At 43.3% G+C, this 26,646-nt stretch overlaps 1 protein-coding gene across 9 annotated transcripts in view; it reads right to left on the minus strand.

Moving 5' to 3' along the window:
- LOC143218390 (neurotrimin) overlaps window positions 1-26,646 on the minus strand; it is a 378,119-nt gene that overhangs the window by 222,634 nt on the left and 128,839 nt on the right. The window contains exon 1 of one of the 9 annotated variants that reach the window (XM_076443539.1): window positions 20,205-22,573. The exons of 7 other annotated variants lie outside the window; for them this stretch is intronic. In XM_076443539.1, the coding sequence (XP_076299654.1) occupies window positions 20,205-20,283 (79 nt within the window). In that variant the 5' untranslated portion in view covers window positions 20,284-22,573. Of the gene's footprint in view, window positions 1-20,204; window positions 22,574-26,646 lie in introns of those variants that run through there. One more of the 9 variants, XM_076443534.1, reaches the window with a different exon arrangement.

Raw genomic sequence — 26,646 nt, forward strand, 5'->3', positions numbered from 1 at the left:
AGGGTAAATATCGTAATTCGCGGCGGTGGCTCGGTATGTTTAGCGCCGACTGCGCGGCCGAGTGGAGGCACGAGCCATTCAAACCCACACTCGCACACTTAACAATTTACCTGATCTTTAGAAACGCGGGGGCGTGCGCGGCTGAATGGACGCGGCGAATCGGCCGGGAACGTATACCGAGCGCCGTAACGGCCGTTATTTCGGGAATGAAAAGTGTAGGAAATCAAGGAAATAAAGTGGTTGTCGGCACATGGCTCCTCTGTACCGGCGGACACTAAAAAAGCTTTCGAGACATAAACGTACCGTCCCGCCGGGATTTAGCCGCAGATTCTATACGTGCACGAGAGTTCCAGAATGAATGGTGTTGTCGTTACTCTCGCCCACGAATTTTTGTTCCACGGATCAACGTGTTTTACGACGACCTGACCCAGGACGCACTGGAGAGACTCTTCTCGCCGAGGAACCCCTCTTTTACTCCTAAAACGCGATCGATTCAGATTTTTTATGGGGCCCGGTGACCCCGACCTGCTCATAACGGTCTTCCACAAATTTTTGCTTACTCTCAGATATGCCCCACACTAACTTCTCGCTCTACGATTTATTTTACGATTTCAGTTTGTAATTCTTAATTTCCTAAAAAAGGAGAACTATAAGTGGACACCCTTAAAAAATCGCATAACTTTTTAGAAATTGGTCCGAAGGACTTGAAGTTTTTCAAGATGTTAGACCGGCTAAACAAAAATTTATTACGATTGCAATTGCTAGGAATTATACAAAATTTTTAAAAATGACGTTTCGTCAACTTTTTTTATCTGGGCCTGTAACGATAATTTAAAAAATTTCATCGAAATCGGTCAACATTGCAATGAGCTACACACGTTTCATTGCAGGCATCGATTTATAACTGATATCTATTTATCAAACGTACTTATTGCTTAAACTTTGAGTACAGAGCCAGATGAAAAATTGTACACTGCAATCTATAAAATTTAAATGCGTTAAAATTCGCAGTTCGATTCTAATAACAAGACCAAACATTGACAAATGATTTTGGCCATTGTTAATGACTTAATAAACCTTCCGATCAGATTTTGACGAATAACGATCTGGTTGAATGAGTCGATTTGTCTATGTATCGATGCGGAGAATGATTGAAAATTACACTTCGAAATAAACGCATATGTTCCGTATAGAATTAAACACGATTTGCACACGTAGAGATGGAAATTCTCATTGATAGAAATACAGTATGAGCATGTTCAACGTTCCTTCTATTCGTTATAATGCGTGTATTAGTAGAGAACTTTGATATAAAGCATCCCATATTTGCCTACGACTGCCTCGAATGTGCTGTTTCAATTGATTTACCTTGATTATTGATCTCTGCAAAGCAGATATATACCGAACCCCTATTTGATATGTATTTTGTAGCTCGGCGAAATTCGTTCCATTTGCCGTATATTCTCCAAGGAGATATTCAATTCGTGATGAAGAGATTCGCGTTTCATTTCAACTAATCACTCCAGCTATAAAAATATAAACTCCTTCTATAAATTCCTCTGATATACAAACCGAAATCGTTACAGAATTTTAAGAACGTTCATTTGCTGCAAGCTAGTACGCATAGCTCGACGTATCGAAATAAAATATCTAAAAATCCTGAAGAAGATTCAACTCAACTTTATTTCCCGTTTAACGAAGGGAAGGAAATTTCGTTGAATTTCAATCTCCACTCTCGGAAAACTGATCAAAAGAAGTGTAAATTTGCGTAAACCGCCGCTTGCCTTTTCTTTTAAAAACTGAAGCTTGGCAACAACTTTTACTAGGATTCGTCAATCTTGACCCCGAGTTGCAGAAGTTTCATCGGAGTACTAATTTCCTAGTAATTTTCTTACCGAGCAACATAAATCTGGTAAGTGTATATTGCCGTGGAAACAGGGACCAAAAATAACAGTCATTCTAAAATTTTCTACGATAAAAATCATGAATAAAATGTTGATTATATTTAAAAAAAAAATATTTAAGCGAGTTTATTTACGGCGTCGTTGAAATTCTCGAGTGGAAAATTTTGTATCGCTATGAATCTTGATACTTTGAACAAAGCGCTACACACGTTTCGTTTCGATATCAAGTTACCTGATATTACCACCGTCTTCCACAATTGGGGGCGGCCGGTGAAAATAAATGGTTTCTCTAAATTAAAATTCCTTCGTGCTGCGCGAACATTCTACACGAAACACTCAATGTTTCGTAAATAATATAAAACTCCACAATATGGAACTCCCAAACATGTTTATCCAAGAATGGAACACACGTATTTGGAATAATTACTTTCGACGAGGGCGCATTCATTCGTTTAGCAGATATCTGACGGTTGAAAATGTTCCAGAGAACATAATCTGATACGTTTTCAGTACTATATTTTGCTTCAGAGGATAGAATTTTCAGAATTCATTTCCACACACATTCGTTTATACAACCTTTGAACGTATGTCTCACTCAGATCTTCACACATGTGGGATGACCTTGACGTGACCTTGAAACGAGAAACTGTCAATCTTGCGACAGGAACTAGGAATTGTATTTACTTCTTCATTTTGCAGTACTACAACTCCTGCAAATTCAAAATATTATGTTAACTATACAAGGATACTGTCTGAAGGGTGTCGGGCTGATTTTATTATACAGCCGTCAGGTTTCTTTAGAGACATGTCCAAAAGCCAGGTCAACAAAACGACGCTGTTGATCAGAAGATCCCTTTTGGAGGTGCGTAACCCCTCTCAAGTGATTCCCTTCGATGATTGCACACACGGAATCATGAAATTATACGATATTCTAAAGAGGGATTTGAAATCTCGTTGCGCCCCCCCCCCCGGTGTATGGGTAAAATGTATGTATGTTAACAGAGAATTCCCGCGATCCCACGTATTCTAATGTAATGGTCTGTGCACGCGGTTAGGCGTTCCTAACGGGCGCCGTTTGTGGAAAGGAAACACACGTGTTCGCCCCCACACCCTGTCTCGCTCGAGCGAGTTCCATAACGCGCTCGTCCGCAGGGAATAATTTCCCTGGTTCTGGGCATAAGTCTCTGGCCTATATATGAAAAAAGTTTCGGGGTCAATTATAGCGGAATATATTTCACTAGTCGGCGGATTTACGACGAGGCGGGAACCGACCTCGCAGTCGGAAAGACGCTCTCGCAGTTATTCAACGGTTCAACAATACCGGTCGGACTGACTCGAACAGTTCAATGCAGACACGTAATCAATGTGCAAAGAAGTCCGCGGTACCGCCAGGAAAAAATGATCGGCTGTAAAGGCAAAAGAATTTTTGTCAAGATCACTTTTTTACCCAGGCCCTGTAATTAACGTTCTAACAGAAATTCTGCCGATTTTAAATGAATTTCAGCTTTTCATTATTGACGAGCGGGGACCCCCTAACTGTTATAACCAGAAAGAAAAAAGTCATGGAATAACGAGTATTTCATCGACTAAAATCGTATTGGTTACAAATAAGTACAAATTACAAATAACAAAGTAAATTACAAATTGTTGATAACGAACAATTTAAGCATCAAACCTGCATAAAACTGAAGTGGGAATGTAGCCAAGGCTTCATTTTACATTCTACAATCTGAAAAGTTCGCCAATGAAGTCTTTAAAGTTAGTGAATTAATTACGAAAATGTTACTTTCGTGTTAATTTCGTCACACTTCCGTAAGTGAAAATTCTAGCCCCCTCAGCAAAGAAGTTTCACTTCAATAAACTTCCAGAACAATTTAATTTAATGAGAAGCATGGCGACAACGATTCGCATCGCGAAATGTTTATAACGCGGCACGCGTGATTTTTATTCCCGTTTCCTGCGAAATGTTTTCCCGACGGAAATTGTGCCGCGAAATATATTGGAAAATGTGTATTTGCGTTTTTGATGAATGTTGTTTGTTGCTGATTGACTGTTTCAAGGGAGTAAAGTGGTGGCCAAAGTGATTTCTGATCGATCTTAGTGGTCGTGACCACTTCTGGCGTGGTGTACGAGTGTCTCGTTATAAATCGAACGATTTTGACGTTCGGTCGAATAGAACTTTTATCGCAACTTCGTAATTTACGAGTTTCCGTTCGCCAGGAAACCAGACGTTCTGCTTCCCGAGGCGAAACAATTCTTGAGGGCATTTCAAACGACCAATCAAGTCTTTTGTATGGAGTGGAAAGTTGCCAGTTGTCCATCGTATTAATTAAGAAATTTTTATCCGGTCTCTCTGGAATTCAACTTGCTGTACTATTTCGCTGGAAGAACTTTAACAGCTTGTATTACAGGATGTTCTGTAATTACCGCTCTGTGTCGTCTCTTGTTTATTAAATATGTACAGTCGGTGTACAAAGTATTCGTACATATTAAAATACGAATTACTTTTTCAAAATTGCACGAAGGATTCGTTTACTAGCTAATGTGTAAATAAGTTTTTTTTTTAATTGTTACTGGGGGGTCGCAATTGCGAAGGAAATAGTAAAGGTCACGATTCTTAAATTTTTTATATCTGTGCCCATAATGAAAATTTAAAACATGTGTTTTGTAAATCTAAGTAAGTGATATATATATATAGGTATATGTAAAAAGTTTCATTGAAATTGGTTGAGCTGTTGGGTCCAGTTGGGTCTCAAAAAAGCTCAAGTTGCTGAGACCAATTTTGAAAGATTTATTCGTTTTTAAAGGTTCCATGTTGAAGTAAAATATTCAACAAGCTTCTTTCGGAAAATGTAATAATTTAATCAATTTTTACATCTTTAAAAAGATTCAGGGTATTAAACGAATTTGCGTTAGTGCACTGTTAGAATTATTCAAGAAATTTCTATAAAAGCAATTCCATATAAAGTTGAATCCCTGTGTTAAGTAAATCAAATAATTTAAAAATCAATTTTAATACGAACTGAAAACGTCGAAGCGGTTATAAATCAATTTTCGTCGAAAGTTTTAGTATGAACTGAAAATGTCCAACCTACAAAAATTCGTTGAAACAGTCAAAAGATAATTTCGAACTGTCAGAAGGCATCTTCAAAAATAAATGAATGGAGCGACTTATTAAAAATTTCAAAATCCGATGACGATAAATCAGTTGTATTATACCTGAAAGAAGCCAAGGTGCATTTCCAGTGAAGTTCTCGCGTAATTTAAAGGTGTTGATGCGATGCTAGTTGCGAAACAGATAACAAGTATACATGCTATGTACTTTGTTCAGCCGCTCGTAATGTCTCTCATAAACCTCAGACTTTTATAGTATTTTTTCATGTATACTAGCACTGGGACCCCGGCACGTCTGGAAACCTGTCAAAACATACATTCTATGGAAACCGTACATCACGCGGGCCAGCCATTTATTATTAACGAACTTTCCTCGTCCAAATAGGACGATATCCGAAAGGAGACTGATTTCGACGAAATAAATAATGCGATTCCAGCTGTATAAAATTAAAAAAAGCTTTTTAAAAACCACGCTTATATTAAAATGTACTAAAAAGGAGAAAATAACTTTTTTAGACATTACTGACTATAAACAAAAGCGTGGAGCGATAAACTATAGTGACTATAGTAATCTGCGTGGTGGCTCCGCGCTTTTGAGCGTCACGCGGGGAGGTGTAACGGTTAAATTTAATAGTTTATATCTCCTAAACGCATAGGCTTTTTTAAAAATTGTTTTTCAAATATCGCATTGCCATTCAGTTCTCAGCTATGTTTAAAATTTCAAGTCTGATCGGGAAGTTAGTTTAAAGCCAATTGCAAAGTTTGTACCGAACAGACAGACAAACAGACAGACAAGAAAGCGAGCTAATAAAAACGTGGCAAAATATAGAAACGTGAAACGTAGAAGTTCATTATATCTGATGTATTTTAGTAAATGCAACGATTACGTTCGACGGTCATGATTAATTTAAAGGTACCTGAAATATGAAAATAGAATGAAGCAGTAACTCATGCTGATTTTCGGTATTTGAATTTTAGATTCGCCGGCACGCAGTCGCAATAAATAGAGATACATTCCAGGGGAACGTTTATGAGGTAAATTACTCATCCGAGATACGAAGTATCGCGTTCCGCATTTCCATTCGCGTAAACGACATATCGACTAAATATTTGCGACCCCTCCCCACCTGTATACGCGGAGATGTCATCGCTCCACTTGGGAGTTTCTGTCCCAATATGTATTAATGCATTGACTTATACTAAACTGGATGTTGTTTTCCTTTAGGGCAGGAGGGTGACGGGAGCGAGAGGGGTGAATGTTTCTTTATGGTAATAAGTGTGCTGGATCGTATCGCACTCGTATTTCCGCTTGCGGAGACGCGTATCGGAAACTCTGCTTCGGGAGGATTCATCGCGAATTGTTAAACGGGGAAAACCCTCCACGCCGTTTATCGACTGACATGTACGTAGGGGGCGGTTCAGCTAAAGTGAGCCACAGAAAAACATAAGGAAGAGAGTTAACCCTATAATGTAAACAATATTGTGAATAATGTTACAGCAACTTTTAGCGGTGACTCCGAGTCACCCCTCGACTGCTGAGGGTTGATAATAATCGAAGTTGTATTTAGAAATGAATTTCATCCACAGAAATATCGTAACAGGATCTATATAAATAATAGGTAATTATGCAATTTAAAGCAGTGGACATGTTAAAAATATTTGAGGACATCAATGTACTAGTTTCAGCTTAATAGGATAATTAAAAGAAGAATACAATTCTTATTTGGCTGCTGTGTCCAACAATCAATGATCCAGCATGAAGATCCGCAGCCTAGTAATTATTTTTGGCTTCTATTTAAACTTTAAAATGTAACAAATAACTGTTTGTTTAAATGAACAATTTGGGCTAAGTGATGCGCAACCTCTGGCTTGATCGAATAATTCTCGACCGGGCCGGTGTTATTCATAGAAAAGTCTCGTTCGAGGGAAGACAACCGAGAGTGGACCCAGTTCTCACGTTCGTTTGAAAGTCATAAAACACGCAACCGAGCTTTCGCCCATTCCGCTCGAACACAAACAGCAAGTCCCGCCGAGTGACTCGAAGTAGTTGAATTACATTCGCATTGAAAGACCTTCCTCTCTCGTTTATCCCTCTCTTCTCTTTATTCCCGAGCATAGTTTGCGATTCCACTTTCGTATCTGTTTGCTCGATCACAGAGAAAACGAAACCGGTTGTTCAACAGATAAAATGTTGCCGCGCGTTGGACGCGGAACGACGCGCGACGCGAATTCCCGCGGAGATGATCAAACAGACGCGAATGAATTATAGACACCTTGTTATCGTACGTTCGATAATGATCGCGTGGCCGCACGCACGGCCCGTAACAAGAATAATCGAATGAATTGATTTCGAATGACCCGTTGAGACGAATGATGTGTCCCTTCGCCGAGAATCGCTCTCGCCAAACCTGCGATCCGTTATTCTTTGACAAACAACGGGACGCCGAGCGTAAACGCACGTCGAAAACGAAGCCCCGAGCACGTTGATGAGCAATTATGCTGTTGGAAACAATTAAGGGATCGCTGGCCCGAGCAATTTGATCGCGTTGCCCGCTCTGGCCGAGCGCGAAAAGATACTCTACACCGGCATACCGCAGAATACCATCTAAACTAACGTCCGGAACAGGGCTGAGAGAGAAAGCTTGCAAGTAGATTGTAGATCTTCATGCACTTACCGCGAATGCTACTAATCACGGTCTAGCCCTAGCCAACCGGACCACACAATGTTGTTAGGGGTTGTTCCCCGACGGACATTCCAGCTTTTTCTTCAATAAATGCTGTGGCGGCTAACTTCAACGTCGAAGACCATTCCCGCTAGTATCTGATCCGTCACCGATCCCAATTTATACCGTCCTCAACCGCCTTCCGATATCCCAGATCAGTCCTGAATAGACGTTAGCAGATCATGACGGACTCACGGACGATCAGCGCATCGAATCCACGTCGTAAAGTGTTAACATTATACAGTATTTCGTCTTTTGGCAAAGTGGTCTCAGGACACAGTTTGTTTCGCGAGAAGGGCAGTCTTAACCGTGCTGCGGGAACGTTTCATTTCCAGGCGATTCGAAAACTGACCATTTTTTAACAGGCTCCTTTCTAACAAGCGCGTCACCTCGAGGAACGGAACGGAATGGAACGCGAGGGACACTCGTCGAGAGGACCGTGGCGGTGTTCCTTCCGCCGCCGAGATATTTCCATATTTTTCATACACAAATACGAGAACGGTCGAGTGCTCTTCCGCACCTCTCTCTCTCCCTTTTTTTCAATGCTCTCGCACTTCCACGGGTACGGTAACAAACGGAGCGAGGCAGCTCCCCACAGAGTACGCGCAGCGTGTGGCGCGCTCATTCGTACAGATAAATTTCCAGCGTGGCCAGGGATACACATGAGGACGGGCTTCGTTTTGTGGAGCGTAATTGCCGCAACCGAAATCGATGAATATTTTAGCGTATACTGTAGCGTGCTTGCGCTTCCACGCCTGGGTAGCATACGCGCACACGTGCCATCCCTCTCTACACGTCCAGCACCCCCTCCTTTCATCCACCCCCCGGTCGTCTCTTCAGCTTCCTCTATTAACCTCTTTCCTTCCCTACCGCCCGCCTCACTACCAGCCAACGAATATGTTTATTCATGCAGTTATTTATTAGTTCGAGCAATTAGCATTAATTAGCGCAATCTGGCACTGGGTACCAGGCTCCCCACCGACCACCACCCCCGTCCTGGTACAACCCCGCCGACACTCCGATCCTCGGCGCACCGCGACGAATATAATAGCGTCGCGTGGTCGCGATGTTTTAGAGATGCACAGCGACGACAATGCCCGTTTCAACGCGCGATTACGCTCCACGAGCCTCGCTCTCTCCCATTCAACCCTTTCTCGGCAAAACGTTAGGCGATTTTTAGGGGCACGGTAAACACCGCGCCACGACGCTCGTTTAACTGGGTCAGATCTGTCATACCATGCACAGTGGTCATATTGCATACAATATTTTGATTAATGTACTTTTTCATTTTGTCTCTTAAGTAAAGCCCTACTTGTAAAAAAAAAAACGGACGGAACTTTCCGATTGACCTCTTTCATTTATTAAAAGCTCTGAATAGGTCGAAGCAAACGAAGATTCGAGATTAAAGATCGTTAGATAACGTTAGCCATCATCAGACTCGTTCAGAGAACCGTTCCGGCGTTTCCTGCCGGCGGCATACGTCAAGGACTGTATTATGTAACGCAATAGACTGTTATCTGAACCGCGAAGGCAATGTATCTTTATGTTACAATAACAACGACATTACTAACTCAGCCGGTCGCTCTTAAGTCATCGGAGGCACAGGTCCGGAGCCTCCTTTACTACCGGCGTTAACTCCCGCGTTAACAATTTAAACTACTAGCGAAGTTCTTGCGGACACATTGTAGCCCATTGAAATCCTTAGGTATACCTCAGCAGAGGGTCGGCGAACCAGGTTACACGGCTCCTAAAAGTCCCTGGACTATGGGATCTGTGAACATATCTGCGCACCATTACCATGCCATTGTTCCGTGAATCTAAACATTTCTTCGGTATACGCTGTTTATTCCAGTTTCACGATCAGCCCGGAGAACCTCGAATAACTGGAACCCTCTCGCTCCGGGCTCATCCTTTATATCCTCCTCAGGTTTAAATGCAACACAATAATCCGTTCAAGCAGATAAAGTCTCTGCAGACGGATATATTAAGTATAGCCATCCACTTTAAAAATACGAGGTTCACCTTTAACGTCCATTAACCTATTTCGGCGGAGCAAAACGATCGTCACCAATCGTCGTATAATTGGAGAACCTTTTCGCGGAGTGCTGATCGTTCGGAAAATATTTTTGCTCGCCGAGATTAGCGAAACTATTTCTGTTAAATTAAAATCATTTCGACAGCCACACAGATTATGACAAAATCGCCTCAATTTTCTATTACCGTGATCGCAATCTTGAAGAATCGCTCTGTGCCCATACCGATAATATCAATTAATTAATATTACTTCCATTGATCGAATCATTGGAATTTTTCAAGTGCATTCTGCAGGTCCGCCTAAGACTAAGAATAGAGTCAATCTTGCGGCACATTTTGTCATCTTTAATTTTGCATAGAATAGTCTTATCGCTAGGACGCATAGTTTCCGCTCACCTCCTAGGAGTAGGGACTTTTAGTATGTTTACCTCCTAACTAGTCCAAACAGAGACCCAAAGTTAAAAATTGTGTTCCTTCCATGTCCCTCTACAACTTTTCGTTGACTGGACTAATGGTCACTGTGCAAAATCGCCGGTGAACAATGTGTAAAGTTGTAATGCGAGTACGAGGCGATACACCAATATAGGACGACAAAGAAAATTCTGCTGGTAGAGAGGAATCACGATCGCGAGATAGTTAGTCTAATGACTGGTAGCAAGCGTGATAGACAACGCCGCGGTGGTACGTGGATCGGTGAGAAGAGATGCCTGCAGAGTTCCATTAGCGAGCCCGTGATATAGAACCGTATGATGGATAAGTTGCTGCATGAATCAGAGAGGCGTGACTCCCAAGACAGTAGCGTATGCGGATGATTTGCTGCTGATGATTGAGGGCAGAGGCAGCCCACTGCCGCCATCACAGTGTACACCGCGTGCTAGTGAATGGGACCGAAGTGGCAGATCATGGACACGCGCGGTAGAGGGTAGATTGTGGGCAACATTGTTCAAGGGAGGTTTGTACGTGTGAGGACGGGTTGCGTGCAAAGACCGCCGAGAACGTCTACATATTGAGGAGGGGTAAACGTGTACGTCTTAAACGATTCATGCAGAGCACTCGACGAGGATGTGAAACTGTAAGTGGGGAGGTGTTACAAGGTAAAGAGGATAGAGGGCAAGCAGTAAAATCAGAATTCATTATGCGTCACCGAGGGGAGGTCTCGCGCCATAGATGCAGTCTTGAAAGGATTGAACTAATTGTCCCAAAAGGGTATCTCTCGTTTCAATTACAATTTTTGCTGCAGGAATTAAGGGGGTGGACTCGTTTCTAGGATTGCAAGGGTGCGGGGGGATGCGCTTTCTCAATTCCCTCAATAATAATAGTTAGCTTTATGCAAACTTAAAATTTTTTACAGGAATTGCAACAAACTGGAGTGAAATATAAACTCATGTTCTATCTAAATATGTTTAATACGTTGAAAATAATATAATAGTATTTTAAAGTTCTTCTAATCATTTCAACATTTTAAATTACACCTACCCACTTTTGTTGCAAATGCATAAACTCAATCGGAGGACAAATAGAAACTGTAGAACATCGTGCAAATTCGTATTTCTAAAGCAAGTATTATTTACGATGCATCAGCTAACAGTGTACAGAGTGTTCCATTTTAAATTCCCGGGGGTAAAGGATCCGAAGCGGATGAACGTTTGACCTGTCAACTAATCTCATTGGTAAGAAACAGCCAGGGATCTTAGCCGACAACAGTAGTACTCGAACAACGTGAACCGTGCATGATCAAGCCGCAATTGTTCGGGGCCTGAGTAACCAAGACAAGCCGGCTTCTAAAGTTTCGCGACGACCTCAGATAACCGCAACATCTGCAGGAAGGTTTAGCGGATCGATCAATTACACGCGCGACTAACTGCGCTCCCTGAAATCCAAATCTTCCCGCGTCATCGTCGAGAGATCGCCGACCGAGTGAGAGAGGAAACGCAGAGACTCGATACCGGCGAGAGGGCTCCGGCCACATCAAACGGACTTTCGAAGGTAGGTCGCGAGCCGATCTCCAATTATCGTTGATGACGCAATAGAAGTCGTCCTTTAATCGTTTATCAAGTAGCCGGGGTCCGAGGCCGGCACTCGGGAAGTTAACCCCAGCGAAAGATCGTACACGGGTCAACGATCGACGGCAGCGCCTCGATCGTAATTTTCGCCCATGGAAAGAAAGACCCCGACGAATAACAGGTGTCGAGTACAGCATCGGCCAAAACTCCATCCTACAGTTAGCTCAACACGCTCTATCGATGGTGAAATAAATACAGTGGCTCCCATTAATATTTTTAATCTTTTTAATAGTGAACTATACGATTCAAACTTTTTTTCGGAAGCTAGAGCACTTAGTTCACTACAATATTTGAAAAGATTTCAAATCGTATAGTCCAATATTTGAAAAGTTACGGTGTTTTTAAGAGTGTACGAATATTAGTGGGAGTCACTATACCTATAGGAATTTTTTAAAATCTTTGTTTGAATAAATAAGTTTAAAATGTGCTGTGTATACCTCTTTTACTTGAACTCCTATATTTTGAGCCTATCTCGTATATACATGATTGCAGTTTTCACTGCTTCTTCTATATTTGGATAAAACATTTCTGGCAACCCTATCCATGACTTTTTTCTTTTTGGTTTAAACAAAGTTGGGGGGTCCCTGACTGAAACCAAGAAATTCCGAGGCTTGTCAACAGACTTCCCCGTGGTTAGCGAATCTCGTGGTTCCGTCATAGAGGAAACCCTCGAGTTCTCCCGCTAGTGCCATCGATTCGGGTAAAGTTCGCACGGTCGGCCCTGGGTCTAAATTAGAGATTGAACTGCGGAAGGCAGGAATTTCCATTCCGGCGCAAAACAATGAAGTTTTCGCGGAGAACGCACCCGGCAGAAAACCGACCGACAACGAGACTTCCATTTTATTCCCACTAGTACAGTTCCGTGTTTATCTAATTGAGCGGCCCTATCTCAGTTGCCCGAGGAAGTTGCGTTCAACTGCTCCCGGGTGCTCTCGCCTGTTCGTCGGAACAGAGCACAGTTAGACCAGAAACTGGCTGAAGACGTTAAGTTTTCGCGCGAGGTGGAAAGTGGAAACGGATTCTTGACAGCTCGAGAACCTAATGGCTGTTGACCGCGCGCGAATCGGCCTGTTTCCGGTATTATAATTGGGACGATCCGCGTCGAAAACAGAGGTGGAGCGAGACGGCATACAGGGTCTGTTCGGAAAGTAATGCGACCACATTTTTTTTCAATCTATTGAACATACGAGTACAAACCTTTATAATTCTTCAAGGTAGGACCCTTGGGCGTCGACACATTTTTTTCAGCGCACCCTTGCAACCCTAGAAACGAGAGTCTACCCCCTTGAGCATTCACGCCAAGTGGAAACGGATCGCGGACAGCTCGATCCTAACGATCATTGATCGCGCGATCCGCCGCGGAACCGTCGCGGCGCGTTTCCGGTATAATTAAACGACCAGCTCCGGAAACAGAGAGCGCGCATTATCATCGGGTCGGGCTAGGGGAAGGTGGTTTTTTATTTCGGGGTGTACAGTGGACAAATGCAACGTATCGAACTTCCGTCCCGGCTAATTTATGGCGATGGGATTAGGGGAGTGAAACGCCGGTATGGGGAGAGAGGTTGGTCGGAGAGGGAGACCGGAAAATGGCAATTCTGCAGTGCGGGTAACTACCCCGCGCGCTACCGCCGCCTCTCCACCCTCTTCTTTGCCGACTGAATCCGGCCAACGAGTTCAGACGCTTAAGAGGCGAACGTCTCTCGTGACCATCGTGAAATATCACTGCTAAGAGAAAGAAACGATGCGCCTCCGCGCGTCCCCTACGGCAGGGGGGTTGACAAAAAAACAGGGGTAATAAAACTCCGGCGAATGCCCCTGTGTACCTTCGAACCGGGGAGAATACGTTCGGCCGATTACCTCGCCGGTAATGTTCCCCATGCATGGCAAACCCGGCTCTCGGAATCTCCACGGGCCGCGTCGCGTTGTTTTATTGAGCTGCTTATTTCTTTATTTACGAGCCGGATCCCCCGTAATTACGCGGGAATTGGCACGGCGCACCTCCACGGTATGACCGGGCAGTAATTAGATGCGAGCGTTCGGAGAGTTGCGGCGAGATGTTTCTCTTCCGGGCGCCGCGCACTGGGACGCACCGATGAATTCCGTGTCAAAATCGTAGAACTTGCGGTAGAGATGAGATAGAGCGATGATTTTTCTTTTAAATTAAAGCTGAAACGTTGTAAGATATGGGAAAAATAGAGAGAATAGAGGAACCTTTTTTTAACCTTGAAAAAATTTTAGGTTAGGTAAAAGGGGGTAAAGTGAACACTGACCCAATAGTGGACACTTGGTTGAATAAATGGGAATAATAAGAGTCAGAGGCACCAAAGAGCGTTGAAGTTTGCAAAAATGTTATCCGCGGTTTTGTTTAGGAATTATTAACGAAAAACACGGACCAATCAGACGCGCCAAATGTCTATTGGCCGACTGTGGCAACTCGCGTGTAGGTCGCGCTCTGATTGGTCCGTGTTTTTCGTTAATAATTCCTAAACAAAGCCGCGGATTACATTTTTGCAAAGGAAAATGTCGCTAGAAATGGTCTCAGGAACCACCCTCTTTCGGGATTTTCACGAACTTTGGGACACCCTGTATATCGAAAGGCTTAAATTTGCATTCTAAAGTTAGACATTTCATATGGACCAACCTAACACTACACTTTCTAAGAAACGCACCTGAACACACAAACTGCAGTCATTGAATATTTTCCACCATTGCGACCACTGACAATGTGGACACTTCCGCGTGCTGCATGCTTAAATGGCGGGTCTGGTGCGCGAGCACGCAATAGATGAGTAATTAACAAATACGCGCGACCATAATGCGCGCATTCCGAATCAGATCGTTAAACAATTTATATGAAACTTGTTGTGGTGTATCCGCGTTCTCATGCGAATAAATAAATTGCCGGGGCTGTGCCAATTAAAAATGCACGCAGTTCCTCGCCCCGAAACTATTAAACCGCTCAGTCATGGCGGCGGTGTCCTTAAATTCACGTTTAATCGACGCGCCGAAATCTCCATTGAAATTCGTGAAAAAATTGTCGTCCCTCAATTAGAAAATCTCCATATCTCGTTGACGTTTTAATAATTAGATCGTTCCTATATTTGATGTACCAAATTCTTACATCTTTAACCAACCGACAAATTATTTTCCTTTAAAATTCGCTCGAATTGTGCACCGAGCACATTCATTTAAATATGCAAACGATATAAATACGAGTGGGAGATTCGAAACGTTTTACGTCCCTTCGCTAATCTTTTATTTATAAGAGTGACTGTGACATCCACCTACTTCAAAATATCCGATAATAATGATGCTAATCAATTAAATAATCGACGTCCTCGATCCTTTGAAAATCGTTCCGTACTTACCGCGACGAGAAGGGAAATTAAAAATGTTTACATTCACGTGCTTGATGCTCGTTCGTGATTACCAATGCAAGGATAAATAGGCTTTCACGAATGTTTGGAGTGTATTACTTTAATTATACAGTATCGGGGGAGTGTTTTACGTTACAGCAGTGCGTACGATTGACGAACTCGTTTCATAGCCGACAACAGACAGTTGTGTAACACGAAACAGAATCAAGACAAAGGAAACTCCTGTATATATTACTGGACGCGTGCTATCCGATACGCAGCGCCGATATAAAATGAAATCGTTGAAAGGGAATTTTAATATACGAGCCGCATGTGATGCATTAAATCAATTGGCTAAACGATAAACCCAGATTGGATATAACCGTAATTGATGTGAAGTGCATTACAAACTGTACTTTTTCATTTTCCTGTCGCGAGCTGTTCTCTTTCGATCCGTGGAATCCCTGTGATTGCGCGGCAAGTGATCAGAACATAATTTCCGCAAAAACGTTTTTTTTTTTATCCCGGGGCTCGATTCATTTAGTTTTATTACAGTTGAGAATTCATTATCCCAAAAATTCACCGGAATAATTGTTAAAAGAAAATGTGCTTTTATTACAAACAGATTTTATCCATTTATCACAAAAACCAGTGGATGAAATTTAAAACGATAAAAATAATTTAAGAGTATCGATGTATTATTCTCATCTTGTTGAAATTAATCGAGAGTGACAAGTTGATTCGTGCTGCAAGCATTCTCAAGTGTCTATTAAAATAGCTGTATAAATATTAATAAATGGTTGATGTGAGGAATACATCCCAATATCCAAACTTCACTTTTAATTTAATTAATAATTATACTGAACGTCCCTCTCTGCTTGCGCAAATCAATTTCTATGTACCTGAACGTGTATTGAGAACTAGAGCAGGATTTCAAACCCTTAAAGCCAGATCTGCCTATGGATTAATTAATACTGATTCTTTCATTGATTCTTTGCACATGTTTAAAAAACAATTACGCAGAATTATAGGATAATTCCATATAGTTTGTACCATTAGTTCTTGTACATATGTCCCTTCTATATTATTATACGAGCAGAGTCTTTTATTGTTTTCTATTGTAAACATTTATGTAAGAGGGCTTCGGTCCGTTTATAATAGATAATAATAATAATAAATGAATGCAATGACTTGTTAAAAATTGAATTGTAAGAAACAGAAGTCCAATGAGAAAATGCCATTCCTCTTTTAATAACTTCGACTGAAAATAATGGGTTTCAGTTTCATCGATCCATTGTTGATTGTGAATGCATAAAATTTCAAGTAGAAGTAAGGGCAGAAGCAAATATAGAGAAGGAATATTATTTTCATATAATAAAAGTTGAACCAAGAGGATGAAGAATAAGTTGTCGATGCTGTCTAAAGTCCCTATTATTATAAGCGGCACAAGCGGCAGTTATTTGAGTAGCGGATCAATCAATATTGTGAAAGCAAGAGATCGCTCCCCTGATTTTCGGGGCTCGGTGACGTCTTTTGGTACTTGTATATTAATGACCGCTCCGTGCTATACAGTCCGGGTACAATGGAGTCGCGCAAACAATGCTGTGCATCGATTCAAATGACTCAATCTCGGCGGACTAATTCATCGCGACGGTGAATCAAGGAGCGTAGTGTATGTAGATCTCGAGAAATTTCATTGCAAAATCTTGGTCTCAGAATATTTAAACAAATACGTTTCTTCCACATTAAATATGATATTAGGAATACATGAAAAATTCAATCGATTTTTGATATTTTCTTGCTTAATTTTTCTGCCAAGTTGTTTGCTTGGAGTTTTACCTTTTCCATTCAATGACAAAAATCGAAAGAACTTTTGCTTTAATACTTTTCGGAGTTAATTGATTTGACGAATAAGCAGCTCAGAGGAAAGTTTAAACATACAAATTTGTCACACCTGTTGTTAATTCATTCAAGATAAATTAATTAATTTAATTCAGGATAAAATTCTTTAATTTCATTCAAGACAAATAAATTAATTTCATTCAAGACAAATAAATTAATTTCATTCAAGACAAAATTCTTTAATTTCATTCAAGATAAAATTCTTCAATTTCATTCAAGATAAAATTCTTTAATTTGATTCAAGACAAATAAATTAATTTCATTCAAGATAAAACTCCTTTAATTTCATTCAAGATAAAATTCTTTAATTTCATTCAAGATAAAATTCTTTAATTTCATTCAAGATAAAATTCTTTAATTTCATTCAAGATAAAACTCCTCTAATTTCATTCAAGATAAAATTCTTTAATTTTATTCAAGATAAAATTCTTTAATTAATTAGATTGAATTACCGCCGAATGACAAAAATTGAAAGAACTTTTGCTTTAATACTTTTCAGAGTTAATTTATTTGACAAATAAGCAGCTCAGAGGAAAGTTTAAATATACAAATTTGTCACACCTGTTGTTAATGCAAATAAACAAATGGCCATGGTTATGACTGAGAACCACTGCCACTTTCTATCTTGGATCTTCACACCTGCACGCTTCTCACCATTCGAATCAAACAAACTGTTCTATCTGTAACTGGGCCACGAATATTTACGCAACAGCAAAGTTTAAACACTGCTTTGAATAAACTGGAATTAAACCGAAATTTGTGTACTTTGCTAGACACCATTACGTAGTAAATACTATAATTCACTTTTTATTTATAGGTTTTTTATTTATTTAGGTTTAGGACATATGAAGGTCAACACACTTTTATACTCAGAATTTGATACTCTATCGATCTATGGCGGTTTAAAAACTAGCACATTTCGTTTTAAAAAATCAAGGTGACCTTGAAATGTCCTCTATCACTCCACCCACAAGGAAACAATTAATACTACGTAATGCAGCCCGTCATACCAAACAACTTTTGTAGGAACACTTTTTTGATAACGACAACTGCTGAACTGATCTGCTATTCATGTACCGCATAAAAAAATCGCATAGAAAAAGACCGCACAAAAACAGGTAGGACTGTATAATCAACCCTTGCGACAACACCGAAAATAGTCTGTACAATGACCGAGTTCACGAAAATTTTTAATTCTCCGATAAATCGAGAGCTGAAGCGTTCGGTTGCCGACACGAAGATCGTCCTCACGATGTCGTCATATACTTAACCATCCAGTTTGCCAGGTATTCAATTGGAGACACGGACACTTGAATTGTTCACGACCAACAACTGTGCACACGAACGCGACACAAACTGACGAAGAGAAATCCTTGCTAAGAATATCACTTGGGAGCATTGGTCCGTCGAATTAAAAGCGACAGGCGGTCTAGCGGGTGGACAAACTGGAGGACCTCTTGGAAATATAGTATCCGGGTTGCGTTTGTTAACCCGAAATTAAATGAGCATCGTTAGGGTTGCCAGCGATTTTTTGGCACGGGGTTGCGCGCAGATTTCCGGTCTATGAGTGAACTATTTTATTCGGAATAGACTGGAGAGGCAGCGGTGGAGGTAGCATAAAATAGAAAGAGAAAGAGGAGGAGGGGGGTGGATGAAAAAGGCAGAAAGCTTCGCAAGCAGTCGCCTCCCCCTCACCCCTACCATTCCTTATTGTCAGAGGGCAAGCGTAGCGCCAGAAACCTCTGGGTACGGACAAAAGTTTCCTGGCCCGTTCCACGGTTTCTCGCCTCCCCGGAAATTCGACGTTTTTATGGGTGACCGTGGGGGTTGGCGCTGGGTAGATCCGTGGGAGAGAGGGTGGATAAATAATGTACCGCGATATCGAGGGATAATCGCACGTCGGCGAGAGAAATCGCGGACCCGGACACGAAACGGGATACTCGGGGTCTGTGGCACTCTCCCGGATTCTCGTGTCTCCGGGATAACGACGAACTTCGCGCGGGGGGGGGGGGGGGGATCCAATGGCAGATAACCGGGGAGTACGGGCCTGGCGGTTCTAACGAGCGGATGATGTTTCCCGGAGCATTTACACGCGCGACGGTAACCCAATAAATCGAACGCAATAAGCGTGTCCCGCTGGTTGTTTGCCTTTTAGCGCGGCCGGCGAACACCACGGCGTCCCCGAACCGCCACTGGTCGATGTATGAAACGCGGATGAACGACCGGAAATCTGACAGGCCGCTTCGGGATAGAGGGCCGGAAGCTGTTCATCGAAATCCCTCTGCGATTATTATACACTGGCAGTGGCGCGTTACCCCGCGGCCAATTTGGGAAAAGGTGGCCGTGAACACAAATCAAGATCCGAGATCCAAATTCTACGTTTTTCTCATAAAGTTTGGGTTAAGGGCCCTGAAACTCTACTTTACCAAAGGCCCCAACCAGTTACAACGCGCTACTGCACACTGGGTCAACGGAAAAGGGCCTGTCAACACTGGCAGTGGCGCGTTACCCTATGGGCAACTCGGGCAAAAGGGGGCCTTGAACACAAACCAGGATCCAAGATCCAAATACTACGTTTTCCTCATACAGTTATTCAATTGGGGTTAGGGGCCCCGAAATTCTACTCTGCCCAAGGCCCCAGCCAGTTACAACGCGCTACTGCACCCTGGGTCAACGAGAAGCGGCCTGCCAAGCAAAGCTGGCTCTGTAACGTGTCGTCGGGACGAGGGTCGAAAAGAGACTACTCCTCCTGTATCCAGTAGAGGAGCTAGGTTAGTATCCCGTCGGTGTGTGTATCCATGCGTGTTCACATGCTCTCGTGTTCACGTTCACAGTACAAACGAAACGGAGACGCGATCAGACGGTGTATATCCACACTGTGAGCCGAGTCTCGAATCACGCGCGTGAAAGGATTTGAATCGTTGGCGGCTCGACGGAGGATTTTGTGATTCGAGGCAGCACATCGATGATCGCGGCGCCGTCCGTGGTTGAGATCTGCACGCGCTGACGAGTCACACACGTGTCACACTTGGAGTGTCCGGTGGTAGTAGGTTTTCTCGAAGGGCTCGTTCGCGAGCAGGTAGGATGATGGTTGTTTTTGTCACTGACCTTCCACGAAGGATGAACGGGCGAGGAGCAGCTGCGCGACGACGTAAATCGCCGAGACGGGAACGCGGTTCAGCGACATCCATCTAGGCTTGGGCGATACGCCGCGACGAGGAGGTATGATACGCGCCGGAATCTCGGTGCGGACTGGCACTGAAGCGGGCTACCCCAGCTCACCAGCGACCAGACTGAACCGCCGCGAGGGTGAACGGGGTTGGCGGTGGTTCTCGCTGGCGGGAGAAAGACGGCGATAGGGGGTGGAACGGAGAGGGCAAAGCATCCTTTCTCGATTGCCGTGAGCTTTAGGGTTGGTTCGCATGCGCTCGTCCAGGTTCACGTGCCCTCCGCCATCGCGAACCATAGGACCCGCCTTCCTCATACGAAAGACACGTTCCCAGGATAGCGAAAAACACACGTAGACACAGGTTCTGCCACTGCTCTAAGGAATCCAACCGCGAAAGTCCCCCTTAGGACTGATAGACGACCAAGAGATGCCGATTCTCTCTCTCGCTCCAGCTCTAGCTCTCTTTACTCCCGACCAGCTAGGCATTTCGACGCGCAGTTTGCTTTGATGACACTTTACCGCTTACGTGACCGGTTCCTTCACTTTTTTCAACCTCCCCTCCGGCAATTCATCATGCCCGATACGACCAGTTAAACCAGTTATAGACGAAACGATTTATCGCGCAAGTGAATCAAGTGAATTTGCAGGGTGTGGAGTTACTAATCTCGGGCAGACCACGTATGTAGGTTGCCACGAACGCTTTAATACGGAAACAGTAGACGGTGGAAATTCATTAATAGCTCAGGATCATCCGTTGAGATACTGCCGTCGTCCCCCCAACAGTCATAGTTGTTTTCAGTACATAAAATAATCGTAGAAAAATAGTGCGCTACTAAAAAGAGCGAAACTTGAACATACTGGTAAAATTTATGGAGCAACTCTTCCACAGTGGCCAACGCTATGCTGCAAGTGGAATAACCGAGCAATGGTCAGACGCGCGAACAAATCTGCCGCGAATAAAGACAAAATGTTTATTTCGCAAAACATTCCGATTCTCGTGTAATTTTGCAGAAATGAGAGTTGTACGTATGAACACGCGCAGCCCGGTATACCACGTGTTTACTATGCGGGGCGTTGTTTGCCAATTTATCGTGCAGTTTTTCCATATTTACGCGTACAATACAAACAAAGGGAAATGATCGGAGAGTAAATGAGAATTGATAATCCGAATTTGCGAAACTTTTATGCGGGTCACGATCGACGTAACCGTCGGGTTTTTCACCGGTCCCAGGGGGGATAATATTTCGCAGGCATGTTCGGAAGATCGTGCGCGGTATAGCTTCGGTGTTAAGTGCTCCTAATAAGCTGCAGAACAATATTCCACTGCAGGATCTGTCAATAGCGAGACGGGGCGAGTTCGTCGACGCGCATGAAGATGTCTGAACGTGTGGACGGACGGTCGTGTGGTGGAAATCTCGTCGACTTTACCTCTCGCCAATGAAAGCAAGCGAGGGGAGAAAGTTAACACAGCAGAGGAGCAGCGCAGGAACAGGAGGAACGGAGTTAGTACGAGGGAGACGGAGAAGAGAGAGAGAGGGATGGAGGAGTTAGAAACACGTTTCGCTTCCTGCCGTCACCTTGAAGCCATCTCTTACCGGTTTACGAGGACACCCTCGCGAAACTTTTGGTACACTCGCACTTAAAGTCATTCTTCGAAATAGTGCGATGTACGTAGCTACTATAATGCCTGTTACGAATACTGGCGTGGGTCGGGGGTTGGGTTTATGACTTGCACCACTTCGCATGCCGCGATTCCGAAACACGTGGAACGCTTATACCCCTCCGGAAACCTTTTTCCGATGACTTTCGCTGCCCCGACGCGTCATCCACCCCTGCGCGAGAACGCGGGGTCTCCGCGGACCCTGCCACCGCGTACAGTAATCTCATGATTATATGTCGGTGTACAAAGTATTCGTACACATTTTAAATAAGAAAATATATAAAAAGAATTTTTTTAAAACCACGCTTATATTAAAATGCACTGAAAAGGAAAAAATCATTCTTTTCCTGGTTTTTAATAACGACCGGATACTATTATTTTTTCCTCTGTTCGTGAATTTAATACATCCTTGAACCGTGATTGCCTGGAAAGACGTGTTCAAGTTTACGCGGAACGCGCGTGCTGGAATTCATAGTGCTGTTTCAATGCCTGTAATAGAAGCCCGCCAGATAACGTTTCGCATTAGAGGGGAAAAAACTGCTCCTCGAGGAAACCGTTATCTTGGGTACAGCCATTTCGAGATCTACCGTGGATCTAAATTCTGCAGGCCCGTTTCAGAATTCCCGAATTTCAGACAGAAACCGTTAACGTCGTGCACATTAAAGGTCGTCGCCCACTATACCGCACCACACCAGCACCGCACGTGAAAACGCGCTGGTGCGGTGCAGGTGTGGTGCGATCCAGTGGGCGACGACCTTAAAACTCGAGGACTTGTCCGAACGATGACTACTTTTCTGCACACTGTTTAATTCATTTTGCAGGAACTTTCTTGGTTACCTGACATATTTCATATTCATTACACTGCGAAGAAAACTCCTATGATTGGACAGTGGACTTTCCCGCGGATTCACATTTTCAATTAAAACTTTCAAACAATTAAAACTTCAGTTTCTCTATTGGAAGATATCTACGTTAAAAATAAAACGATTTAAGTACAAAACCGGAGTTAATGTATTTTCTCCGAGTACAATCCAGAGTTTTCTGTCAGTTGGGTGTTGATGTTGAAATCGCAAGCAAGCGAACATAAAATTAATATTTGGACGTTACCAGGAAACTTAATTAAACGATACGCTATTATTGTGGAAGACGTTTTATCAAAATATTGTGTACTATTAGTTCATGTTTCATTTAACGATCTGTACCGGCTGCTTATTTTTTTGCAAGACAAATAATTTATCGTGAAAAATTGTATTTAATTTTCATCAAGAGTAAAGAAGAGCCTAATGCGTACTGTCAACCATCACTGATTGGCAACGGTATTTCGCTGCACTCTAACTGCGACGGTGGAAGAGAAAGAATGCGTTAAATATCTGAAACACGAATTAAGAGGCGTTAGAAGATGGCGCCGTGGGAAATAAAGTTGCATCCGACGCCTGCATAATTCATCAATCTAACTCGCGGAGGGGAAACATTACGGAAATATAGTCCATTCCATCGATCGGCCGTTGTATCCTGCGTCTAATCATTCCGTAGTCTCGTGTGCATGATACGGTAGTTAATGGAAACTCGTTTTATTGCGCATCGACGTGAAATATCGACGGAATTACGCGTGTAATGTGCGTCCCGTATCTCCAAGTGTACACCGGAGAGTCAATTTGTTGCCGCGACAGACATTAGAACGTCGAACGCGGTCCTTACACTTGCAATCGTCTGCGAAACAGTTGTATTTGCATACCTCGTACACTTTGAAGTCACATATGGGGTGATTCAAACATTATACAGTTAGGAGCATAACCGATCACACATAATTTGTTGTTAACTTGTTATTTTCTCATGACTGTTTTTCGGTTTCGTTATAACTACACTGCAAAAAATGTTTGCATTGGCTGCAGGACACAGGAGCCAAATAAAAATTCTATTCTTCTTTTTATTCTAATATCAAGCTGAAAGTAATACACTGATGTCCTTAAATCTTCTTAATTCGTCCACTGCTTTAAATTGCACGTGTCCATTTTTGTCATAAGTTATGTGGTCCCCGGAGAAAATTTAAAACTTAACAAAAATATATATATATATATAGATACCGGTTCCAGCTGTTAATATTCCATCGAACACTCTTTTCCTTCGAGAGAAGGGAATATCGTTGTGATCATTTCTGACAAAGTGCTCGGTTTCTCTTTCACTAGAATTTAACCGTGAAGGATCGTGCGCGAGGCTTCGCCGTCAGTCGACCAGGCCGGAAACTTGCCTCCTCTGTACTTTCATTACTGCAAAGATTAATCCGCAGTTGAACTTTGTTCATTAATGGCGAGATCATAAAAGTTTAACAGATTTTCATCTCCCGGCCGCATGAGGACAGATCAAAGAACACTTTAAATTCACCTTCCACAGTTTTCCGTCATTGAATACGCGCGAAATAATGGCGGAAGCTCGGCGAGAGACTGCGTGTGCACACGCTAGAATTTTTGCATACTTCTCCCCGCCACCCCCGATATATATATAAATGTTCATCGCGTCGAAACCATTCGGATATTGAAGTGATCGCGCACGAAAAATAAATTGCTCTCCGCTTTAACGAGCTTCTCGCTTGTTAATGAGAACTGTTTCATCGTATCGACAAATACAACACGCGCCCCATAAAAATCGCTCGCAATATGAATGTTTATTGTTCGAAAATTTTCGTCCTCACGCACGTGGGATTATCGAAGTTTACAGAGGTTTTGCAGGAACGAGCGGGAGCGAGAGAGAGAGAGAGAGAGAGAGAGAGAGAGAGAGAGAGAGAGCGGTCCAAAGAGAGAATGCGGATGAGAGTGGTTAGGGGAAACCCACGCGTGCGGATATTACTTTATGTTAATTCGAAAGTTAACGATTTGCGATTATGTTACACCTCCGTGTTCGGCCGTAATGACGGCGAAATTTTAATTACCGTTAAAGCCGGTTATTGCGAATTCTAATTCAGCGGCCGTACATTCTGCTGCGAACGTCTCTTTACTGAATGATGGTGCAGCGCGTTAAAATTTTACGACGCTTCGCAGATGCGCGATGCACGATATCGAATGGGCTGTACCGACAATTCGAGAGCTGAGCATAATACTTATTTCTTCATCTAATACGTAACGTACGATGTAGTCCGTAAAGTTTCTATCTAAATTTATTTTACGTCGCTTTTTTTTACTACTGCTGTGATTATTTCGCGCACAATTATTTTTAAGCACACTATAGCCTTGAGACAGGTTCATTTACGATGTAAATTCGACATTCAAGGTTTGTAATATGCAACAAGTCCTAAATTATTTCATCGGCCATGTTAGCATTGAATTGAACTGAGGATAAAATAGGAAGTCCGCGGGTAGACGCGGCCCTGTTAAAAACACAATAATAATACGCGAAGAAGTTTCGCGCGCCTTTGAAATCATACGAAAGCACGAACTTTTACCGAAGTAGTAGCGTTTCATTTAAAATCGTTCAATGTTTCCATTACCCGGACAGAACTTGACAAAAGAGAAGCAACTAAACCTCGGTTCCCTTACGTTTCTCCGTTTCGACGTAACGATGATCGTGGACCGCGGAACATCTGCGCGCAGGAAATCTAGATTTCAAAGATAACAGCGTACAACGGTCCGACAAAAGACCGTCCGGACAACTCCCGAAAACCATATCGAATTCATCGCATTAAATCGAACAGTCCCCGTCGCCGTTTTGCTAATTCGGGGTACGATAATCGCCATCGAAGAGAGGCGACAAAACGTTCCTTTGAATGGGCGGCCGAGAAAAAAGGGGCAAAAGACGAAGGAGAACGAGGACGAGGAAGTGGGAGGTAGTCGGAGACGTCGAAACTCTTGGAAACCGTTCATTCCGGCGAGGACTGGGAGCTCATTTCCGGGCGGCGAGTTGCAGGCGAAAGGCGCGTAATTTGATTTTCGCTAAAAGAGGCAACCGAAAGCTCGACGGCTGACGCTGGCCGCCGCGGCGCGGCGCGGCGACGGTACGGGACGCGACGCCGGGGACAGACAAGTCGAAGTCGACAAAAGAAGAAGAAGCTCTCGCCGGCTCTGCCTTATTCAAACCGTAACGCGGCGCTTTGTTGTCTGCCGGGCGCACTTAACACGCTCTAATGTGGCCCAGCGTGAAGCTAAAGAGCGGCACAAACGAGAAAACTTGGGGAACTTCGTTAATAACCGTGGCCCCCGTGTTGTTTAACCTCTCGCATGCGCGGGAGTCCTGTCGCGTCCCGTCGAAAGTCCTCTCGAGCGAGGCCGCTACTGCTGCTGCGTTGCCGGGGGAGAGAGAGGTCGAGGCCTTAACCGTCCTCACGAGCGTGTTACACCGGCAAACATAATGTCGCCTGTATAATGCGAGCCCACGGGAAGCCGTGCCGCGCGATATCGAGCCGTTACAACGCTGCCAATGGTTCTGATTGCGTCGTAAAACTTACCTCGTAAGAGGATGTCGATCATGAATCGCTCGTTCGAACCACCCCACCTCGGCGCACGACAGACCGTGTAACGAGCCCGGAAACTTTACGTTCCTGCCCCAGCAACAGTGGTTCTTAACCGGTGTGTTCCGCGAGCTTCGCACAAGCCTTCCACCCAAATTATAACCGCTCGCAGGAAGTCGAGAAGAATACCTTCGTCCGGGCAAAGTCGCCTGGGAATTGACTCGAATTCAGGGGAACAACCTACCCCCTCCCCCGCCTCTGTCCCAGTACAGAGAATTGGAAA

This window comes from Lasioglossum baleicum, chromosome 19 (assembly GCF_051020765.1).
Source record: "Lasioglossum baleicum chromosome 19, iyLasBale1, whole genome shotgun sequence".
Lineage (NCBI taxonomy): Eukaryota > Metazoa > Arthropoda > Insecta > Hymenoptera > Halictidae > Lasioglossum > Lasioglossum baleicum.